Genomic DNA, 20,710 nt, shown 5'->3' with positions numbered 1-20,710 from the left:
GCAGCTTAGCTTGTAGCTTACATGACTGGTTTCCAGGTAGCCCTGCCTTTGATGGGATAGGGTGTGACCGGACTGGAGTTGGTGGTGGTGGTGGTGGTGGTGGTGGTGGTAGGATGAATGGGACAGGTCTTGCATCTAGGCCTATTACAGGTGTATGAGCCATGAGGTAAGGGATTGGGAACAGGGGTTGTGTAGGGATGGACAAGTATATTGTGTAGGTTCTGAGGATGGCGTAATACCACTTTGGGATGGGTGGGAAGGGTAGTGGGCACGACATTTCTCATTTCAGGGCACGACAAGAGGTAATTGAAACCCTGGTGGAGAATGCAATTCAGTTGCTTCAGTGCTGTGAGGTACTGAGCTATGGCTGGAATGCTCCTCTGTGACCGGACAGTGGCACTTTGTAAGGTGATGGGAGACTGGAAAGATAAGACACTCTTCCCTGCCCTCAGTCTAACATGCAGCATTTCGCTGTCTGCCACCCCCACCATACTATCCCTCCCTCCCCTCTTCCAGCCTCCTCCTTACCCCCACCCAATCACCACTCCCATCATGCATTGGTGCTGCTGCTCGCAGTGTGGTATCTGTTACCTAAGACTGCAGTTGTGTGTGTGTGTGTGTGTGTGTGTGTGTGTGTGTGTGTGTGTGTGTGCCTATTGTTGACAAAGGCCTTAGTGGTCAAAAGCTATAATTGTTAGCGTCTTTTTGTTGTGTTTATCTGCGATTCAGGATTTCCACTGTATGGGAGTAGCAACTTTCCTTCTCATAATATTGTTACATTCCATCCTGGATTTTTCATTGTTAGAGGGAGACGGTTTGATACTTTTTGAACACGTTTGTATCTTCTAATAGAAAAACTACTTTTTTGTTTAATCAGTACCTTTCTTTTTATTATATATGCTTAAATTTATTAGATTTTAGGGAACCAGCAGTCTGCATTGGTTGGAGAAATGTGTTTGAAAGAGGGAGAGGCAAAAAATACCTATCGGTCTGGCTGTTTCCTCATGTACAACACTGGAACAACAGTAAGCCAAAGTACTTTTATGAAATAATTACAAATACTTTGTTTTGAGATGTGCTGTGGTATATAATTTTTTCAAAGATAATAGGAATGTATTTAACTAAAGTAAATGTTGCTACACATAACAAATTTCATGTTACTGTCCACTAGTAAAGCTAATGTTTGCATTTCAGCAGCATAATGATTTACATCTGTGAATTATTCCCATACGTTGATACTTCACAATTGTATAGTAATATTCATCTTCTACTCATGATGTTGCTTGGACTGAAGATGTCTGACCTTTTGATCTGCAGGAGACACATAAATTAGTGTAAATTGGTCCACCCCTAAGAGATGTATTTATGAGGCAGCAGATGCAATGGATGGGGTTGCAGGAGTGTGAAACAGAAGGTGCACTTGTAGGAATGATGACAGGCACTGTACCATGTGAGCTCATGCAGGGCATGATAATGTGAAGGAGTGGATTAGATGGTGGGGACAGAAGAGAGGAAGAGGAGACTGCAGGAAAATGGGTATGAGTCCAGGATAAGTTAAAGGTGACATGCAATGTGGGGCAGGGGGCTAGCAAAGTAAGAGACTAGGAGGTGTAAGACTTATATTAGCCTACACATCAGTGAAGAATGAAAGAATCAATCTGATTTTAAAAATTTGTTTCAATACTGCTGAATGGATGGGCCCTTTTTTGTACCTTATGCATGTGCCAATTGGTGCTTTCGACGTTCGTTTAGATTACACATATTAATAGGGACCAGAAAATGTAGCATCTATTTTTTCTAAAATTTACATCAATTTTTGTCAAAAATTTGCATCTATTTTCTTTGAAAATGATTAGATGCACAAATTTAAATGATTGTCGTGCTACACGAGTGAACAAACAAATTATCAGTTCTTTGAAATTGACTGTTAGAACAAGTGCTGATTGGGAACTTTTTGAGTGGAATGTTTGCTTTTTCAAAAACTTCAACACTTTTTTATCTGAAATGGCCTGTTTTCTTCATTTGGCTGTATTTAATCTTTCAAAAATGATTGTTCTATTGAAAAGCAGCAGCATTTTCCTGCCAGTTAAGTGAATGCATCTCCGATATAAGGTGTTTCTAGACATTATTTGTCTTTTCTTGCTCAATTTGAAGATTAAAAAATCTGCAGACTACTAATTTCGACCTTTTGTGGACATTCATATACCTTTGACCCATGTTTGACAATGCTACAGATAGAACTGACAGATCACTTAGTGTAGTAGTAGAACTGAGCATACAGCAACTCGATTTTAAGAAGACGAATTTCAGCTCCATTAAAAAGTTACAGATTTTGTTTTCCAATCACTATTGCACAGATGGCCGTGAGCATAAACAGATGAGAATTTTGACTGCCACAAGGGAAGGATCGGTGCAGGGAAACAAACCTCACCTCCATTTTGCCCAGCAGGGCAGCGGCCTACAGCAGAACTAACACATTTTCACAGGGATCACCGATCTCTTCTGGTGTTGTTGGGGTTGTAATCAAAATCCATGATGGACCAGGATTAGTCGCTTCACTTATTTCAAAATAAGAAAAGAAAACAAACAACACACAACACAAAGCATTCGGGGATGGCTACTGCACAATTGTTTGTTGAAGTCAGCAAAGCATTGTTAATGTCATAGTTCAAGCCCAACCTCTAGCAGTATTTAATGCAGATGCGCTCAGGTTGTTATAGTGTACCGAAGTGCCACTGGGCTGTGCCCGTCTGACTTCAAGTTATGCGCTTGGGGATTTATGAAAGTGAGGTATTGTGCTATGTGCGTGTTTTTATGTAAATGTTTGTTCTGTGTGTGGGTAAGTGGTCTCTAAATGTCTCTAAATTGACGGGTGAGTGTTAGTTTTGGGCGCTTATGTTGAAAATCGGGGTGTTCGCGACCTAAATTTTGTATGAGGTTGTGGGGTGATGTTTGTGTTTTCTCATATAGTTTGGTGGACTTCTCCTTTATGAGGGAGTATATGGTTGGGTGGCCTAAAAATTCTCTAATTTGTGTGTTTCGGACGTATCTGTCAGCGCCTGTGATGACTCGGAAGGTTTTGTTCTGGAGTCGCTGTAATCGTGCCAGCGTGGTGTCTGACGCCATCGACCATACTTCCGATCCATACAAGATGGCCGGTAGCATGAGCTGGCGCCAGAGAAGCATTTTGCAGCTTAGGGTGAGGCCGTCACCCTTTAGGAGGGGGTATAGCTACGACAGGAGGGCGCAGCCTTTGTTGGCAGTTTTGTGGACGTGTTGTTGCCACGTAAGACGCCTGTCTATTTCGAGCCCTAAGTATGTAATACGGTTACGCCAGGCTAGGTCCCGACCACCAATGGTGAGTTGTTGGTCTGGGAGTTTCAGCCTGGTCGTAAAGTATATTGCTTGGGATTTCTCGGGGTTAACTTTGATTTTCCAAATGTTGCACCACTGTGTGATGACGTCGAGGTGTTCTTGTAGCTTGCGTCGTATGAATGCAAGGTTACGACAGCTCCTGAAGATTGCTGTATCGTCGGCGTAGAGAGCAATCCCTCCGCCGACCTGCTTGGGTATGTCGTTAGTGTAGACTGAGTATAGAACGGGACCCAAGACCGAACCTTGCGGTACTCTGGCCGCAATCGGTCGTGTCTGGCTCGATCTCGATCCACTTCTTACGAAGAATTGACGCTCCGCAAGAAATGAATCAATGATCTGTATTAGATGTCCTGGGCACCCTATTTGGTCTAGTTTATATATTAGGCCATCGTGCCAGACGCGGTCAAATGCCTTCTCTATATCCAGGAACACTGCTCCTGTAGATTCTCTCTTTGCCCTGGCCAGACAAATGTGCTCTACCAAGCGCAGGCATTGTTGGGTTGTGGAGTGTTCAGAGCGGAATCCAAACTGCTCGGGCATCAGGATGTTGTGTGCAGTAAGGAAGTGTTGAAGGGGTGAGAGGATGAGCAGCTCGAGTATTTTACTCGTGCCATTTAGTAGGGAGATAGGTCTATAGCTTTCTGGAAGGAGCAGGTTTTTATTAGGTTTGGGGAGGGTGATTACTTTCGCAATTTTCCACACTGAGGGAAGTAGGTGAGCTTTAGGCAAGCGTTGAAGACGCTTGCCAGAAATGTTATGGCAGGAGGTGGAAGGTGCTTTAGGAGTGGGCTGCGGATGCGGTCAGGGCCAGGAGCTTTGTGGTTTCCCTGACACTTGATAAGTGCGCATATTGTCGGCTCGTTTACGGGCACGAATTCTGTATTTGGGCGCGTATTTCTAATCTGAGTCACTCGTCCGACGACTAATCTTTCCTGCCTTTCACTCTCGCCATCGTCGATGACGTGAGTTCGGAATTGTGACTCTAGTGATTGTGCCATTATTTCCGCCTTATCGTGATCTTCGTACACTAGACCGTTCACGCCGTGGAGTGGCCTGTTCTCTCTGGTGGGGGTTTTCCGCTGCCGGGCTATTCGCCAGATCTTGCGTTTGCTGCTCTCTGTTTCGGCGGTTTGTAATATCTCCTCCCAGCAGCGGCTCCTGTGCTCCTGCAGTCGGAGTTTCACCTGATCCTCCAGTCGCCGCAGCCGGCGGCGGTCAGCTGGGTCGCGGTGACGCTGCCACAGCTTACGCAACCTGCGTTTGGCGACTATGAGGTCCCAGATGTCAGGGGGCAGGTCCCTGGCGCCAGGCTCTGTGGTGAGCCTGACGCTTGTAGCGCGAGCACAGGCGTGGAGGGCGTCTGTGAAGTTGGTGATGCTTCGTCTATCTCTTCTTTTGTTTCCATCTGTGGGATTTCCTCCACGTGCTCACCCACCAGGTATTTATATTGGTCCCAATTTGTTATTACTTCTGTTTTTGCCATCCTCCCGGCCTCGTCTTCGACACTGGCTATGTCCAGAACGACCGGGTTGTGGTCAGAGCTCATCTCGTAGTGCACAGTGATTGTCGCGTCGAGAGCAAAGTTTTTAACGACAAAAATATCCAGGATATCCGGGTTTTTTGTCGGGTCCGCAGGGATATGCGTAGGCTCGTCGGGTGCGATGACGCTGAGGGCGGCGCGCCTCTCGACGAGTCCATGCAATCTCTCACCACTTCTGTTCTCGGCGCGGCAGCCAAAGGCCGTATGTTTCGAGTTTAGGTCCCCTCCCATAATCACACGAGCGCCAGTACCCAGCAGAGCCTGAAGGTCCTGTGTCAGTATGGTGGTGCCCGGGGGGTGATAGGCGGAGATGATGGTGTGTTTTGAATTTTGATTTCTATACCGGCTGCCTCGATGCTGGGTGTCTGCGGTAGGTCCACTGTGCGGAAACACCTTCTGCCTTTTACAAGGACCGCTACTCCGCCGCGCTCGCGGCCTACGCGGTCTACTCTATGGATGGAGTAATTTCTCACAGAAAAGCGGTCCTTGGGCTTAAGGTGGGTTTCCGTCAGGCACACAACGTCGATCGCATACCGGTCTAGAAACTCCTCTAGGATATGTTTCTGTGTTTTTACGCCATTGGCGTTAAAAGTTAAAATGGTGAACTTCCTGGATCTAGGGGGATCCATTAAAAGCGTCGAATAATGAAATTGCTCCCTCTGCGAGGGCCATGAATTTACTTAGGCCATCAGGCGCCGCCCGCACGCGCGCCATGGTGTCCCTAATTGTGAACATGATGTTTGTCAGGCTGAAGCCCGCAAACAGTTGGCGCAGCTCGTCAAAGACACCGAGCGGCGTCCCTGGCTGCTGGCCAGCAGCCGACTGAGGCGGCGCGGCAGCTGCGGGCGCCTCAGTGCGCTGGTGACGTGGAGGGGGAGGCCAGGCGGCAGCTGCCGTCGGGACGCGTGGTGGGGGAAGCGAGGGAAAGGCATCTCGCCCCGGCACAGTCGCTCTGCGGCTGCTGGCGGAGGCAAAGCTAGCTGCCTGCACGTTGGCCGCAGATGTGAGCGGCGGCGTCGTAGAGGCGGAAGCGCCTCGAGACAGGGCAGCACCGTTTACCGACCGAGGGGGGCGGGTGGACATCAATTGTATTCGTGTGGGGCATCGGCTGTAGTTCGCCGGGTGATCGCCCCCACATAGGGCGCATTTTGCCGGGGTTGCACGGCTCTTCTTACGTGTGTTTGTCAAGTGTGGGCCGGCACACTTGACGCACTTTGGAGGATGGTGACACTGCTCTGCAGAGTGAAACAACCGGTGGCATTGGTGGCACTGGACAGGACCTTCAGGTTGGCGATACCTCTCTGCCGTAACCTTGCAGTTCATGAACAGCTCGATTTTTAGGAGTTCTCTATTTCTCTCGTCCGGGTGTAATATTACTTTGAAAGAAGCTCTCTTCCTGCGCCCCTCTCCCGGGTTGCTCGGGTCAGATGCCTTGGTCTCCTGTTTGACCTCGATAACCCTGAAGTGACGCGCAAGGAGAAGCTCCTTTATCTCCGCGGGATCAGTGTCACTGGGGAGACCTTTGATCACCGCCTTGTACGCGTTTTTCTCAGTGACCGGGTAAGTGTGATAGGGTATTTTCTTCTGTGTGAAATAGGCTGTAAGACGGGCAGGGTTGACGGTTGAAATTTTACGGAGGACCCCCTGCATGAGGTATTTAGTCCTCCTTTTAGTTGAGGGGCGACCTCCTTTATGATTTTCATCGTACCGTTTACGATTGTGGCAAGAATTGGGGGCACCTTTTCCCGTTTCGGCCTCGATTGCGTTTGCGCGCCCGAGGTCGAGGGACGGGTAGGCATTGTTTCGGTCGTTCCCGCTCCGTCGGTGTCAATCGGAGCGAAACTATTTGATGTTGGTATGTTTGCGATAACAGCTTCACCCCCTACTTCCGTGTCATCACTCACAGGTTGCTCTGTTTCCTCAGCGAGCCGGCTTGGGGCCGGACGCTTAGGCTCTGGCATTACGTCCGAGTCTTGTACTCGTGTTTTGGCTTTGGTAATGGCTGAAGTTGGTTGGCCGCGGGTACCCAGTGACTGGGTGCCGCAGCGGACTGGGGCTTTGGGCTTACCCAAGATGACTGTGTCAGCGGAACTTGAAGTCTGACATTTACTGCCCAGGGGCACCGGTTGTTCGTTCGTTGGCACCGTTAGGTATCCCCGAACAGCGCCAGCCCTACCATTGACTGCACGCGGGTTACCGGGTAGTACCACGGACCCTGGCGCAGGAATTTCCCTACTCTTGGAGGAGCAGGGAGGATGCCCTGCGGCAGTACCTGGATGATTCACGTCTGAGGCAGATCAGACGACCGGTGAACTAGAAAGCCACGGCCCTCGCCGCCACCGCGCTGCCAGTAGACCGGCAGCCGCTGCACGACAAAGGGACCACGTAAGCGTCCTACCACGACAAATTTGCGGCGCAATCGCAAAGCGTGCGCACCCACACACGACAATTATTGCTTGCGTTGTGCACGCACAACGCACACGACAAATTTTGCTGTGCTACGGCTAGCGTAGCGCTCCCAAGGGATCTCCCAGCAGCGCGCAGCAGTATAGCGTCCGCTCACGGCCGATCCACCCCCTCGCCTATTTAATGCAACTACAGTTCAAAACATCTGCTTCCTAATTTGCCACACTAAAACTGTCTGCATTATTCTATATTTTGAGCTTTAGCTAACAAACAAATATATGCATGTTTTTCTTATAAAATGCTAGGTACCATGGTTAAGTACTACATTGCATTATGTGACGTGTATCTTCAATAGACCATTCAACTGTCCACAACTGGCATGGTTGCACATCGATACATCATTGCATTCGTACATTTTGTTTTGCAAGGAAGTTGCGTACATTATCTTCCATATTGGGCTTCACCAGATGATGTACAATGCCAGTAACTGCCTACATTTTCGATATTGTATGCAGAAAAGAAAACTATTTCAAACTATCTCCAAGAAATAGCTGATGTGGATACAATTTTCTATGAAACAGTAATTTCGCATTTTTGCATTTATTGCAAAATGTGAATTTTTCCAGTCCCTACACATTAATATGTTCTGATGCCTTTTCTAAACAAAACTGATGATCTGCATATTGAAGTGAGGAATGTTAGATTCTTTGATCAGCTAGATGGGTTAGAAAATTTAAAAAGGGAAATAGATAGTTTAAATTGAGATCCAGTGGCAATTAGTCAAGTTCAGTGGCAGGATGAGCAGAATGTTGATCAGATAAGTACAAGGTTATAAATGCAAAATGAAATAGAAATCAGGCAACAGTAGGTCTGATAATGAATAAGTAAGTAGGAATGGGAGTAAGCTACTATGAGCAGCACAGTGACTGCATTATCACAGCCAATATCGACACAAAGCCAACACCAATAGTAAAAGTTTATATGACAAGTAGCTATGCAGATGATGAAATGATTAAAGAATGTTTGATGAGATGAAGGAAATTATTCTGATAGTTATGGAAGATGGAAATTTAATTGTAATGGGTGACTGGAATTTGGTTGTAGAAAGAGGAAGAGAAGTAAAAATAAGAGAATATGTACTGGGGGAAAGAAATGAAAGAGCAAACCACCTGGTAGAATTTTGCACAGATTATAATTTAATTATTATGAACACTTGGCTCAAGAAACATGGAAAAAGGTTGAATATGTGGAAGAGACCTGGAGGCACCCATGGTTTCTGATTAGTTATATTATGGTAAGACAGATTTTGGAACTAGATTTGAAGTGTAAGACATTTCCAGGGTCAGATGTAGACTCTGGCCACATTTATTGTTTATGAACAGTAGATTAAAACTGACAAAATTGCAAAAAGGTAGGAACTTAAGGTGATGGGATCTAGAGAAATTACAAGAACCAGAGGTTTTCAGGAGTTTCAGAGGGAATGTTATGCAATGACTGACAAGAATATGAGAAAGGAATGCAGTAAAAGAAGAATGGGTAGCTTTGAGAGATGAAATAGTGAAGGTAGTAGATGATCGAGGCCTAGTTGAAATCTTTGGCTAACACAGGAGATATTGAATTTAATTGATGAAACAGGTAAATACAAAAAAGCAGAAAATAAAGCAGGGGAAAGGGAACACAAATATGAGAGAGAGAGAGAGAGAGAGAGAGAGAGAGAGAGAGAGAGAGAGAGAGAGGGGGGGGGGGGGAGTCCAAAATGCCTGATGGGGATGGCTTGAGGACAGGTGCAGGTCTATGGAAGCTTGTATAACTAGGGGACACATAGGATGTCTAGTGGCTGCCATGTCATAATTTGCATTACTGTGTCGTGCGGGTGTGGTACGGGGGGGCACGTGGTCAGCTCACTGCACTTCCAGCTGTTTTCCAGACTTTCCAGACTGTGGAGCCACTACTATTTGGACAAGTAGCACCTCAGTTGGCATCACAAGGTTGAGTGCATCCCATACCAATCCTTCCACCAAGGAAAAATCTGTGGGAGTACCAGCAGTTGAACCTGGGTCCTGCACAGGGCAGCCTTCTATACTGCCCACTCAGCTACAGAAAAAGACAAAGATAGACACCATCTACAGGAAAATTAAATAAGCCTTTGGAGAAATGAGAAGCACTGTATGACTATCAAGAGCTGAGATGAAAAACAAATACCAAGCAAATAATGGAAAGCAAAGGTGGAAGGAGTATATAGAGGGACTATGCGAGGGAAATCAACTTGAAGGCAGTATTATAGAAAGGGAGCAGAAGCAGATGGTGAGATGGGAGATATGATACTGTGAGAAGAGTGTGACAGAGCACTGAAAGATCTAAGCCAAAACAAGCCCCTGGAGATGACAGTCCCTCAGAACTGCTGATAGCCTTAGATAGGTACCCAACTGTGACTAAATTATTCCACCTGTTGTGTGAAATATAAGAATGGGGGAAATACTGTCAGACTTGAAGTGGAATGTGATAATTTGTGTGGCAAAGGAAGCAGGTGCTGACAGGTGAATATTAGCACAGTGTCAGCTTAATAAGTCATGGTTTGCAAAATACTGACAGAATTATTTACATAAGAATCCAAAAGCTGGTAGTGGCTGACCTCAAGAAAGATCAGTTTGGGTTCTGGAGAAATGTTTTAACATGAAAGACAATACAGACCCTATGACTTAGAACATAGGTTAAAGGAGGGGCATACCTATGGTTACAACATTTGTATACTTAGAGAAAGCTTTTGAGAGTGGTGCCTGGAATACACTCTTCGAAATTCTGAAGGTAGCAGAGATAAAATGCAGGGAGTGAAAGTTTATTTACAACTTGCACGGAAACCAGATGGCAATCATAAGAGTTGCGGGCCATGAAAGGGAAGCAGTGGTTGAGAAGGGAGTGAGACTAGGTTGAAGTCGAGCCATGACGTTATGCAATCTGTACAATGAGCAAGCAACAGAAAAAATGGAGAAGGAATTAAAGTTCAGGGAGAAGAAATAAAAATTTTGAGGTTTGCTGATGACATTTTAATTCTCTTAGAGACAGCAAAGGACCTGGAAGATCATATGAATGGAATGGACAGGGTCTTGAAAAGAGGAACAAGATGAACATCAACAAAAGGAAAAAAAAGATAATGGAGTTTAGTTGAATTAACTTGGACAACACTGAGGATTTGGATTAGGAAATCAGACACAACAGTAGTAGGTGTGTTTTGCTGTTTGGGTAGTAAATTAACTAATAATTTTTGTGGTCATATTGAAACAACAGCAATCTTCTTTAAGTTTATAACAAAACAGTGAGTCTAGATTGCAACTAATAATTACTTCTTTTGATAATTGGGTCCTCCCATGTGTTGCCAGGGTTGTTTAGACTACACTGCAGAAGTTGAGCTTGAAAGGCCCCAACACATCCTCCATACAGTCCCGATCTCCCTCCATGCAATTTTCATATTTTGTGCACACTAAAGAAAGACATCTGCGCCAGTCAATTTGCTTCGGATGAAGCGGTGCATGCCAGGGTACGGTTATGGTTCTGTAAGAAACCACAAACATTGACAGTCTTGTCTCACAGTGGGATAATTGTATTAACAGTTGTGATTATTTTTGAAATAATGAACAGTTTATTTTCTTTTCTTACATGCCTCTTTTTTTCATTTGACTGCATATTAAAAAAATCCACTGTGTGTGTGTGCTGCACGTATTCTGCTACCAGAGTAGCAGCTTTCTTTGTATAGTGCCTGTTTTATCCCCTCTTCCTAGTCCACTTGTCTACATCATTGTGTGCCACACGAAACTCCCCCTAACTGTACCAGACATTCCTATTATGCACACTTGCTGCTTTTCCCCTTCCTGTCATTGGGTACCCTTGCCACCAACAACCTCTCCTGCTCTGCACCTCCTTTCTCCCGTCACCTACTCCACCCAATTAGACCCCTCATTCCAGGTGAGGCGCAGTGCTGGTGTAATGTAGTTGGCCAGGGTATAGGACAAGGTAACTATGCAGGGGGGGAGAACTTTGAAGGAGGAGGTCATTGTCTGAAAACTTAATAATGTTTTGTATCTTCTGTGTGTGTATATCAAACATGACACCTCAGGTATGCAGCAGGTTATATTGACTTTCCATTAGTTATTTAGTTATATATCACTATGGACTTTCCTTTACCACACAAAATGATAAATGCAAATGTGAAAAATTAAAATGAGGTACGTAAGCTTGAAAGAATGCTACCAAAATGTGGGTTGTTAATTTAATTAGTAAATGGGCACTGAAACTGAAAAGTGTATTGAATTTATCACAGGTTTTTAAAACACCACAAATGACAAGAAATCTTCATTTCACAGTGGAGAAAATTATGCAATACTGACCAGGTAGAAGGCAATGCAGGTTTCTTAATTTCTAGCTTTTAATGAAAATATAATCAACAGTCTTAAGTGTGAAATAACCACAGAAATCAATGTGGGATGTACAATGAATGTATCCATTAGGACAGTGCAGAAAAATTTGGCATTAATGGGCTATGGCAGTAGACAACTGAAGCATGTGTATTTGCTAACATGACATCACCTGCAACATCTCTCCTGGGCTCATGACCATATCAGTTGGGTACCAGGTTGAGATTCATTGGGAGAGTCCGTAGAAAATGGTACCATACACACATCCAACTCTATGAAATCGCATCCTAAGGTAATCTTAACCATTAATTTCTGTACAACCTCATTGGTCAGGTAAATTCGTCCATGCCAATCTTGCACTGTACTTGACTGACCATACCACTGTCAATGGGTCTCTGGATACATTGCAACAATCCTCACTTCCTGGTTGTACCTTCCCTATCCCAGCCAGACTTCCGTTAGCCCTCAACCATTCATAATCAATAATGGAGATATTACTTCCAGGGTCAATAAGTGCACACACAGGTGCCCTTCCCAAGTTCATGCACAAAAGTGACAATGTCCCGGTGTTTTAAAGCACAAACGGTTTGCATCCACATGGCAGCTTCCTATTTCCAGAAGCCCCTGCGGGTTCCCAGCGACAGCTAATTGTGCTGCCTGCTCCATGCAAAATTTTACAATCCCCTATCAGTTGTTCCATACTACTGCACATGAAACAAAACTCATCTCTATGCATATCCCTTTTTACACCACAGGAACTTGACCCCTGCCTTCCTGTACCCCTGCGAACCCTTCAGCTTTTTCCCATTTAGCACCAGCATGCTTAATATTCTCTATACTAATCACTAAACCATGTAAGTCCCCAAATGACTGTGGCTTATCAGCAAACATGATGTGCGACCTGTCCCCCAGTCTCATATCTTCCAGTACACTCTTTACCGCCTCTGTCTCAGACGCTTCCAGGCACAGAGCCACCCTAGCCCCCTGATTATTTGTTGTTCCTTTCTGTTTATTTTCTGTTTTTTTCTGCTGTCCCTCAGAAACCTTGGCATGGTTCTTAGAGCATGATGTTCAGTGTCAAAACATGTCAGGCTAAACTTGATTAAATTCTGGGCTTATTTATGGTCTTTTTTTTCTTAGAATCTTTTTAATTCTGCCTGAGTGATCTGTGAAATATGTTTTCATCATACTCGGCAAGTAGTTCTTTGCTAGAATCCTTATGTATATTTCATTATTAATTAATGTAATTACTTGGTTTTGTTTATTATTAATACTGTTACTTGCTTTTGTTCCTAATTGTGTAAATTATAATTGGCAGCGAGTGCAGTCTAGCCATGGATTAGTGACAACAGTTGCCTATCAAATGGGCAAATCGGCTCAACCAGTTTATGCTTTGGAAGGTTCTGTGGCAGTAGCTGGAGCAGCTGTTAAGTGGCTGAAAAACAATATGAATCTAATAAGTACGTTTGCTGAGTCAGAGAAATTAGCCGATGAAGTAAGGACTACTGGTGATGTTTATTTTGTTCCTGCTTTTTCTGGACTTTATGCACCTTATTGGAGAAAAGATGCTCGTGGGTAAGACATTATTTCAAAAATTTTAAACTGTAAAAGCACTAATATTTTATTTGTGAGGAACATATTGAGATAAAAATTGACTCTTGATGCTGGAAACATAATGTCATTTATTGTGTGTTGAGAGAGAAAGCACATAAAGAGAGATTCTTATGCACATTATTGTATATCTTTGTCCATTGAGCACAATATTTCATCCACAACCATACTGCCCTCACCTTATCAGGCTGGTTGAAGCCATACATATGAGTACATTGCTTTTACATTTTTTCTCCCTTCCACAAAGCCTGAGTGTGTGTCAAATGCACAACATATCCACTAACACACTGACTTTATCAAATGTCAGTTCATTGTTGTTGTAAGGTGTTTGCTTTCACTTACCAGTTAATATGATAATTAAAAAGCAGTCTTGATCACAAATTTCTTTTCATCGGAGTGACTGGTTTCAATCTTTAAGGATCATCTTCAGATTCTAAAATAACACACGTACAGATAGAGGGATCTTTACAGTAACATATATACACTGAAATAAAATTGCAAACTACATGTACACAGATGGCAGGTGGACTTCCATGGAGCAGGCTGCACCGACCCACGATGCTGAACTGACTGCTAAATGGATAGGCAGGGAGTGGTCTTAAATAGCACTAGTCCCACTCACCGTCCTGTGTACGACATCAGTGTTAACCAATCAGAAGTACAGTGTATACTATTAGCATAAAATGTATTAAAATGGTCTATATTACTAAGATCTGAAGAAAAGTTATAGTTAAAATACATCATAAAATTGCTATGAAATACCAGAATGGCTAAGCCATGTCTCCGCAATATCCTTTCTTTCAGGAGTGCTAGTTCTGCAAGGTTCGCAGGAGAGCTTCTGTTAAGTTTGGAAGGTAGGAGACGAGGTACTGGCAGAAGTAAAGCTGTGAGGACGGGGCGTGAGTCATGCTTGGGTAGCTCAGCTGGGTGGAGCACTTGCCCGCAGAAGGCAGAGGTCCCGAGTACGAGTCTCGATCCGGCACACAGTTTTAATCTGCCAGGAAGTTGCTATGAAAGAGCTGTCTGTCAGAAAATGTAAATTGTAGTAAATAATTAGCTTAAAATAATCTAGTCTAGGCTGCCTGTTATCCATTCCATAACATACGTGCTGTTAGCAAAGATATATGAAATAGCTGTCAAAGGTTTATATAGTGATAGAGAGAAGCTACTAGCAAACATGATCTATATAGATGTTAACGGTTGCCGTAGAAATGTTAGTTAATGTAAGTGCAGCTTTCCAGGTCTTTGTATGTAGTAGTTGGAGTTGTAATTGATTAACTTGCCCTTATATCCAGGACCAGTTTAAAGGCCAAGTGACACACGACGCTGCTTGGGGTACCAACATGAGAGGGGCACCAGAGGCAACACAACTGTAAAATTTCTATGCAGGATGTATTGCAATTTGTTGCAGCCACTTGGGGCCCCAAGCTGAGAGGGGTGCCCAAGTTTAAGATTTGTACACAATGTCTATCACGACTAACTATGAAAAACTGACGAAGGTGAAAGTGTGCAGGGGAAAATGAGGTGGGGGTTGCCAAATGATAAGTCGCTCCTGTGGAAAAGTGTTATTGAACCACCCATGCTTATACATCAATTGTGTATATTGTGACACAGTCCCAGTAATTAGAGGTATGTGGCATAATCTTCATATGGTTGTAATTGATGCAGTATAACTCTGATAGATGATGATCTCGGAATGCAGCCCCTTGAAACAGCATTCTAAGCACTCTATCCATCTGTGCCATGTGCTGATTTTAAAACACAGGTCAGTTTGTCTTTCTCCTGTAAACCTTAAGGCCCACTGTGCCGTCTGCTATCTTCTGTGCCATGATATGTAGAAAGACGCTCTTCAATTCACTTCAGTTTTCATAGTGGAGTTGATCTTACGATTTATCAAGTTGATCTGTACAAGGAAATCATTCAGCATATTTCTTGCACGTTGCCATATAACAAACAGTGTAATGGAACAACGGAAAATCCAGAATGGACTAAACAATATTGTGAAAAGAAGAGTTGCTACTCACTATATAGCGTAGATTTTGAGTCGCACTTGGACACAACAGAAAGAAGCTATATTTGTTATAGTCTTTTTGTTGTGCATATCTGTGACTCAGCATCTACACTATAGGGTGAGTAGCAACTTCCCTTTGCACAATATTGTTACAATGTAATGGAAGAAATATGTCGGGTTCCAACGGTACACATGGGCCACGACAGGTGTAAGTTGCTACTTCGTTGCTCCCCTGTAAGTATATTCTGTTGAAAAGGAAGTAAGGAAGTCAGTAAGTAAATTGGTCAGTCAGAGCTTACCTGAAGAGGTTGGTAGTACTAACATCTAAATCCTGACGTATTAACTCCAAGAAATCCTTGATGTCCTATTAAAAGAGCAGATGGCACAATTGACCAGTGGATGGAAAAATGGGAGATTTGTACCGACTTCAATTTAAAAGCCAACAGCTGTCATTCACTGTCACAGGGGAATGGAGTGGTCAGAAGCCTGTTACACAAGGCTTGTGCCCCCAGTGACAAAATGTCTCACTAAGGAACTGAGAAACCTAAAAGGCTTCTTTTGTGAAAATGGCTACACAGGACAACTGATTCAATGCACACTACATGGACACTGCAGTGGAAAGAAACAGAAGAGGAACTTGAGAAGGCTACTGTGTTTCTTCCATCTGGTTTGGCTTTTTTTTTTTGGGGGGGGGGGGGGGGGGTGGACTGGACCAATCACAAAGAGCTAGCAGATTACACAGTTGTTTCCTACCTACCTACAAAGCAGGCAAACTACTTCACAGTGTTAATGATGATCTCTGTGGTCTATCAAACCCTATGTCAATGTGGCATGACATTCATGCAGGAAACAGCGAACACAGTTGAAGTTCACTGCTGTGAACACCAGTGGTCGGCCTACTTACTTCCTTCAGTACAGCAAATATGCAGGGTAAAGTGTTCTCTCTGTTACATAGAAAGAATTACACACGTGAAGATTCTGCCACTGACTTCAGAGTATTGCATTTGTGACATAAAAGAAATAATTTTGTCATAAGTGTGGGGCTAATTAATTAATTGTGACTGCTGTTGTAATGTTACCAAAGCTTTGGGCTTATTAAAAGGTGGAAAGAGATGCTCTGCAGCAACAGTGAACTAATTTGTGATGAAAGTCGAGCACAAGTGGGCATATACTTTAAACACATCACCAGATGTTAATTTCAGTCAGAGCAACAATGGACCAGACATTTCAGGAAAGGGAGCATGGAGATCAAAACCTCATGCTTGGTAATAGCATTTAATCAATTAGCATCATAATTTCATTTAATATTGGGTGTTTTACGATATGCGAGATCCAGCTGTAAGCCTGAGATTTATTCTCTCATCAATTCTTGGAGGAACTTAAGAGTTACAAATGGTGTATGTTCATGAAATTCCATTTTTATTGTTACTAATTTATGACACTTTTTGCTTGACTAAAAAAAACTTTGGTCTCCTCATACTGTTAATATTCTCCTTTTGTTTGTTTTCTTTAATTTTTTTGCCTCTCTTATATGTGCTGTATTAGTTTAGACATGTACCTCTGAAATTTTTCCAGAGAATACTGCTAACCAAATGAAGTAAAGTTATTCTTTACTCAAGTTAAAATATGATACACAACCCACTGCCTAAACAGTTTTCTCATCACTTTCATCTTGTTTATGTTGTATGTATATCTGACTGATTTTGAGTGTAGACCTTGATAGTTTTACTTTACTTTTCCATTCAGCAACATTTTTTTTTGCTTACAGTGTTCAGTTTGAATTCTGATTGGACATTCATAGTTGGGTCTCAAATTTTGTTTTTCTCTGTGATTTTGAGTGCTGCTTTTTTCGTGATTACGGCTCCTGGAGCTCATTACCTTTCCTTTACAGATGTGAATTATTGATTGGTTTTCATACACTTCAGATTTCTTTTTTAGCAGAATATGGTAAATGTTTTGAAATCCATATTTATCTTTACAGTGTTGTTGAAGCTTCATACAGTTTCTTAATGCCTGCAACTTTTTCCTAGTTTGACGGAGCTCCTCAGGTTACCTACACAATTACATGGCTTTTTTTGGGGCTTTATGTGAATAAGCAATGTAGTTGCTAATGTCCAGTTGTGGTTAAACACACACACACACACACACACACACACACACACACACACACACACACACACACAGAGTAATATTCTGTACAGGTACAGTGCAACTGATAATTTATTACTAAATCTTTATCATCTTGAACAGTTTTCAGTCCCAGGTTGGGTCTATTTGGAACATAAGCCCCACCATGTAGTCCTATTTTCCCACCCTGTTTCTTTGTTCAGTCTGGTCCAGTCCCTTCCTTTTTTGTTTCAACATATTCGTCTACACCTTTCAGCCGTCTATTCCTTGGTCTTCCTCTTGGTTGTTCCCTTCGCATCCCCATTTCATTTATATTCTTGAGAACCCTCTTGTTTTCCTTTCTCATTAAGTGCCCATACAATCCTAGCCTTGAGGTTTCTATCGTGCTCTGCAGGGGTTCCTCTTTCATTATTTCTCTTACCATTTCACTCCTCATCCTGTCTCCTTTGTTTACTCCTACCCTACTTCTGAGGAACTTGATTTCACATACCTGTAATCTGTTTACATGTCATTTCTTCATCATCCATGTTTCAGATGCATGTGTTAGTATTGGGATGTAGTAAACTTCTTTACAGTACTTCCTTGTTTTTTTGTGGAATGTCTTTATTCCAAACCAGGCTCCTAACAATTTGCAGGAATACCTCTGCCTGTCTGCCATGTTCGCTGATCCCTTTTTCATTTCTTCCATTTGCCTCCATCACATGTCCCAAGCACTTGACACTCTCCCTCTTCTTCAGTTGTTCACCTCCAGTCCTCATTCTAATTAGTCTATCTTTCTTTCTAGTTGTAACTATGATCTCTCATTGGTTCACATTAAATTTCATTCCCTACTGTCTCACAGTTTCTTCCAAAGCATCCAACGCTTCCTGAATATCCTCCCACCTGTTTTCCCGGATCATCAAGTCATCCATGACACCATTGCTTGTCATATCTAGTTTTTTCTTCTACCTTGGTCATTATCTCATCCAAGACCACAATGAGGAGAGATGACAATGCACTACCCTGTTTCACACCACTTGTGTGCTGGAACCAGTGTGTCCTTTCATTTCTGACTTTCTCACAACTCTGACTTCCACAGTACATATCCTCCATTCTGCTTGTCATTTCTTTCTCCACTCCCTTCTTTTCTAGTGCTTACTATACCCTTTTTCTAAAGATGATATCAAGTGCATTTTCAGTATCGAGAAAAGCCCTCACAAGGTCTTCCCCAAATTCATAATGGTGCTTCTGGAGGTGCCTCATTGCAAATATGAGGTCAACTGTTGACGTCCCAGATTTGAGGCATGCTGTTGGTCTCTCAATTTGTACTTTACCCTTGTTTGGATTCTGCCCTCGAGGATGTTTTCATATACCTTGGCGGAGTCAACATTGTCAAAAGCTTTCTCCAAGAAAATGCTAGAAACGTAGGTTTGCCTTTTCTTAATCTATCTTCTAAAATAAGTTGTAGGGTCAGTATTGCCTCACGTGTTCCAACATTTCTAAGGAATCCAAACTGATCTTTTCCCAGGTCAGTTTCTATCAGTTTTTCCATTTGTCTGTAAAAAATTCGTGTTAGTATTTTGGAGCCGTTGACTTATTGAACTGATAGTTCGGTAATTTTCACACCTGTCAACGCTTGCTTTCTTTGGGATTGGAATTATTATATTCTTCTTCAAGTCTGAGGGTATTTCACCTACATAAGTGATTTATCCAAGACATAGTAGGACTCTTCAAAAGCTGCAATGTTTGCTGATAACACATGTATAGTGATGACTGGTCCAAATACATCCATACTAGACAAGTCCTGGAGAATATTGGAACAGACTTAAAACTAGTACACGGCTAACTGTGTAATCCTTAACCTAATGGAAACTCATATGATATAATTTCACACAAATAAAAATAACTTACAGGTACGAGAAGTAGAGATCAAAGGGCATACATTGAGTGAGGCTTCATGCATAAGTTCTTGGGCATCCCAGTGGATAATGAACTGATAAGGCCCCAGCATGCGGATAAGTTAGCCAAAAAGCTCAGTTTTTTGCCCACTTTGCACTCAGAAATATCTCGTTGTGTTGACTGCAGACAGGAATGCTAGCATACATTCACTCAGTTCTGTTCTACGGTAGAATCGTTTGGAGCACTGCAACCAAAGTGAGAAAAAGTATTTATTCTTCAGAAGTGTGCAAAAAGAATATTGAGTAAAGTTGATAACTGAAAGTCTTGCAGGAGCCTCTTCATGAATACGGGGATTCTTCATTCGCATACCGATTTATATACTCCATAACGCTATTTGTCATAAATAACAAGAGTGAATTTTGAATGAATTTTGCACTTTACAACCATAATACTAGAACTAGAAACAATTTTCATGGAGAGTACATCTCCCTCTCTAGGGTTCAGAATGGAGTTTATGCTCTGGTGCTAAAGACAATAGCAGGATGACACTGGAAATCAGGCATGTTACTGAAGATCCCCAAATATTTATGAATACCTAATTAGCCACTCCTACAATTTATCAGGATACTGGGCTCAACAATGCAGTGGGGGTGTTGATGGGATGCTGTACAGCACCAGATTTGCACCTGGTGGTCAAAATTGGAAGTAAATTTTTTCAGCATCAATCAGTTCAGGATTAATGCATTAGCACATCTGCCAAGTTTTGCTGCCATGCAACAGTTACAGCCCTCACTGCACCTTCACTGCTCTTTAATTATAACCACTTGGCATTTGTAATAGAGCTTGAATCATCTAGTATATATGCAACTGATAGTGGTCTGTGTAAATTTATACAGAAGCTTTCTTTGAAGTATTAGAGGGACTGCAACTGAGTAGTATAGGAGGAGTAGCAGTGCATTTTTTTTTAAGTAGGAGTTTTTCTCCTAACATACATGTACAAAGTAATTATGGTAATTATCTGTTTGAGGGATTGGCATTATTTTGTTTTAGTATACTTTACAAAAATAGCCAGCAGTGGTTGCTTCTAGCTGTCATACATAACTTGATTTGTTCCACATCCATGAAGACTCTCCTTCATGATGCAATGTATGCAACACAGTGTGTGGATGAATGAATGAAGATGAATACAATAGATGAGAATACGAATAACATCTCTGAAAGATTTGTCCACTTTCAGGGTTGTGATGTGTTTTCAGACACACATAAGGCATATCTTCCATGTTTAACTGTGTGTCTCTTTTTCCACTTCCACTTAGTTATAAGATATGAAAATACTTTGTACCTTACAATTAC

At 42.8% G+C, this 20,710-nt stretch overlaps 1 protein-coding gene across 1 annotated transcript in view; it reads left to right on the top strand.

Annotated features, from left to right (window-relative positions):
* LOC124774905 (glycerol kinase-like) overlaps positions 1–20,710 on the top strand; it is a gene marked incomplete in the record, with an annotated part of 266,395 nt that overhangs the window by 218,390 nt on the left and 27,295 nt on the right. Inside the window, 2 exon segments of the mRNA XM_047249576.1 lie at positions 915–1,025; positions 13,049–13,305. Coding sequence (XP_047105532.1) covers positions 915–1,025; positions 13,049–13,305 — 368 coding nt within the window.

This window comes from Schistocerca piceifrons, chromosome 2 (assembly GCF_021461385.2).
Source record: "Schistocerca piceifrons isolate TAMUIC-IGC-003096 chromosome 2, iqSchPice1.1, whole genome shotgun sequence".
NCBI lineage: Eukaryota > Metazoa > Arthropoda > Insecta > Orthoptera > Acrididae > Schistocerca > Schistocerca piceifrons.
This window is presented reverse-complemented; position numbering and strand designations above follow the sequence as displayed.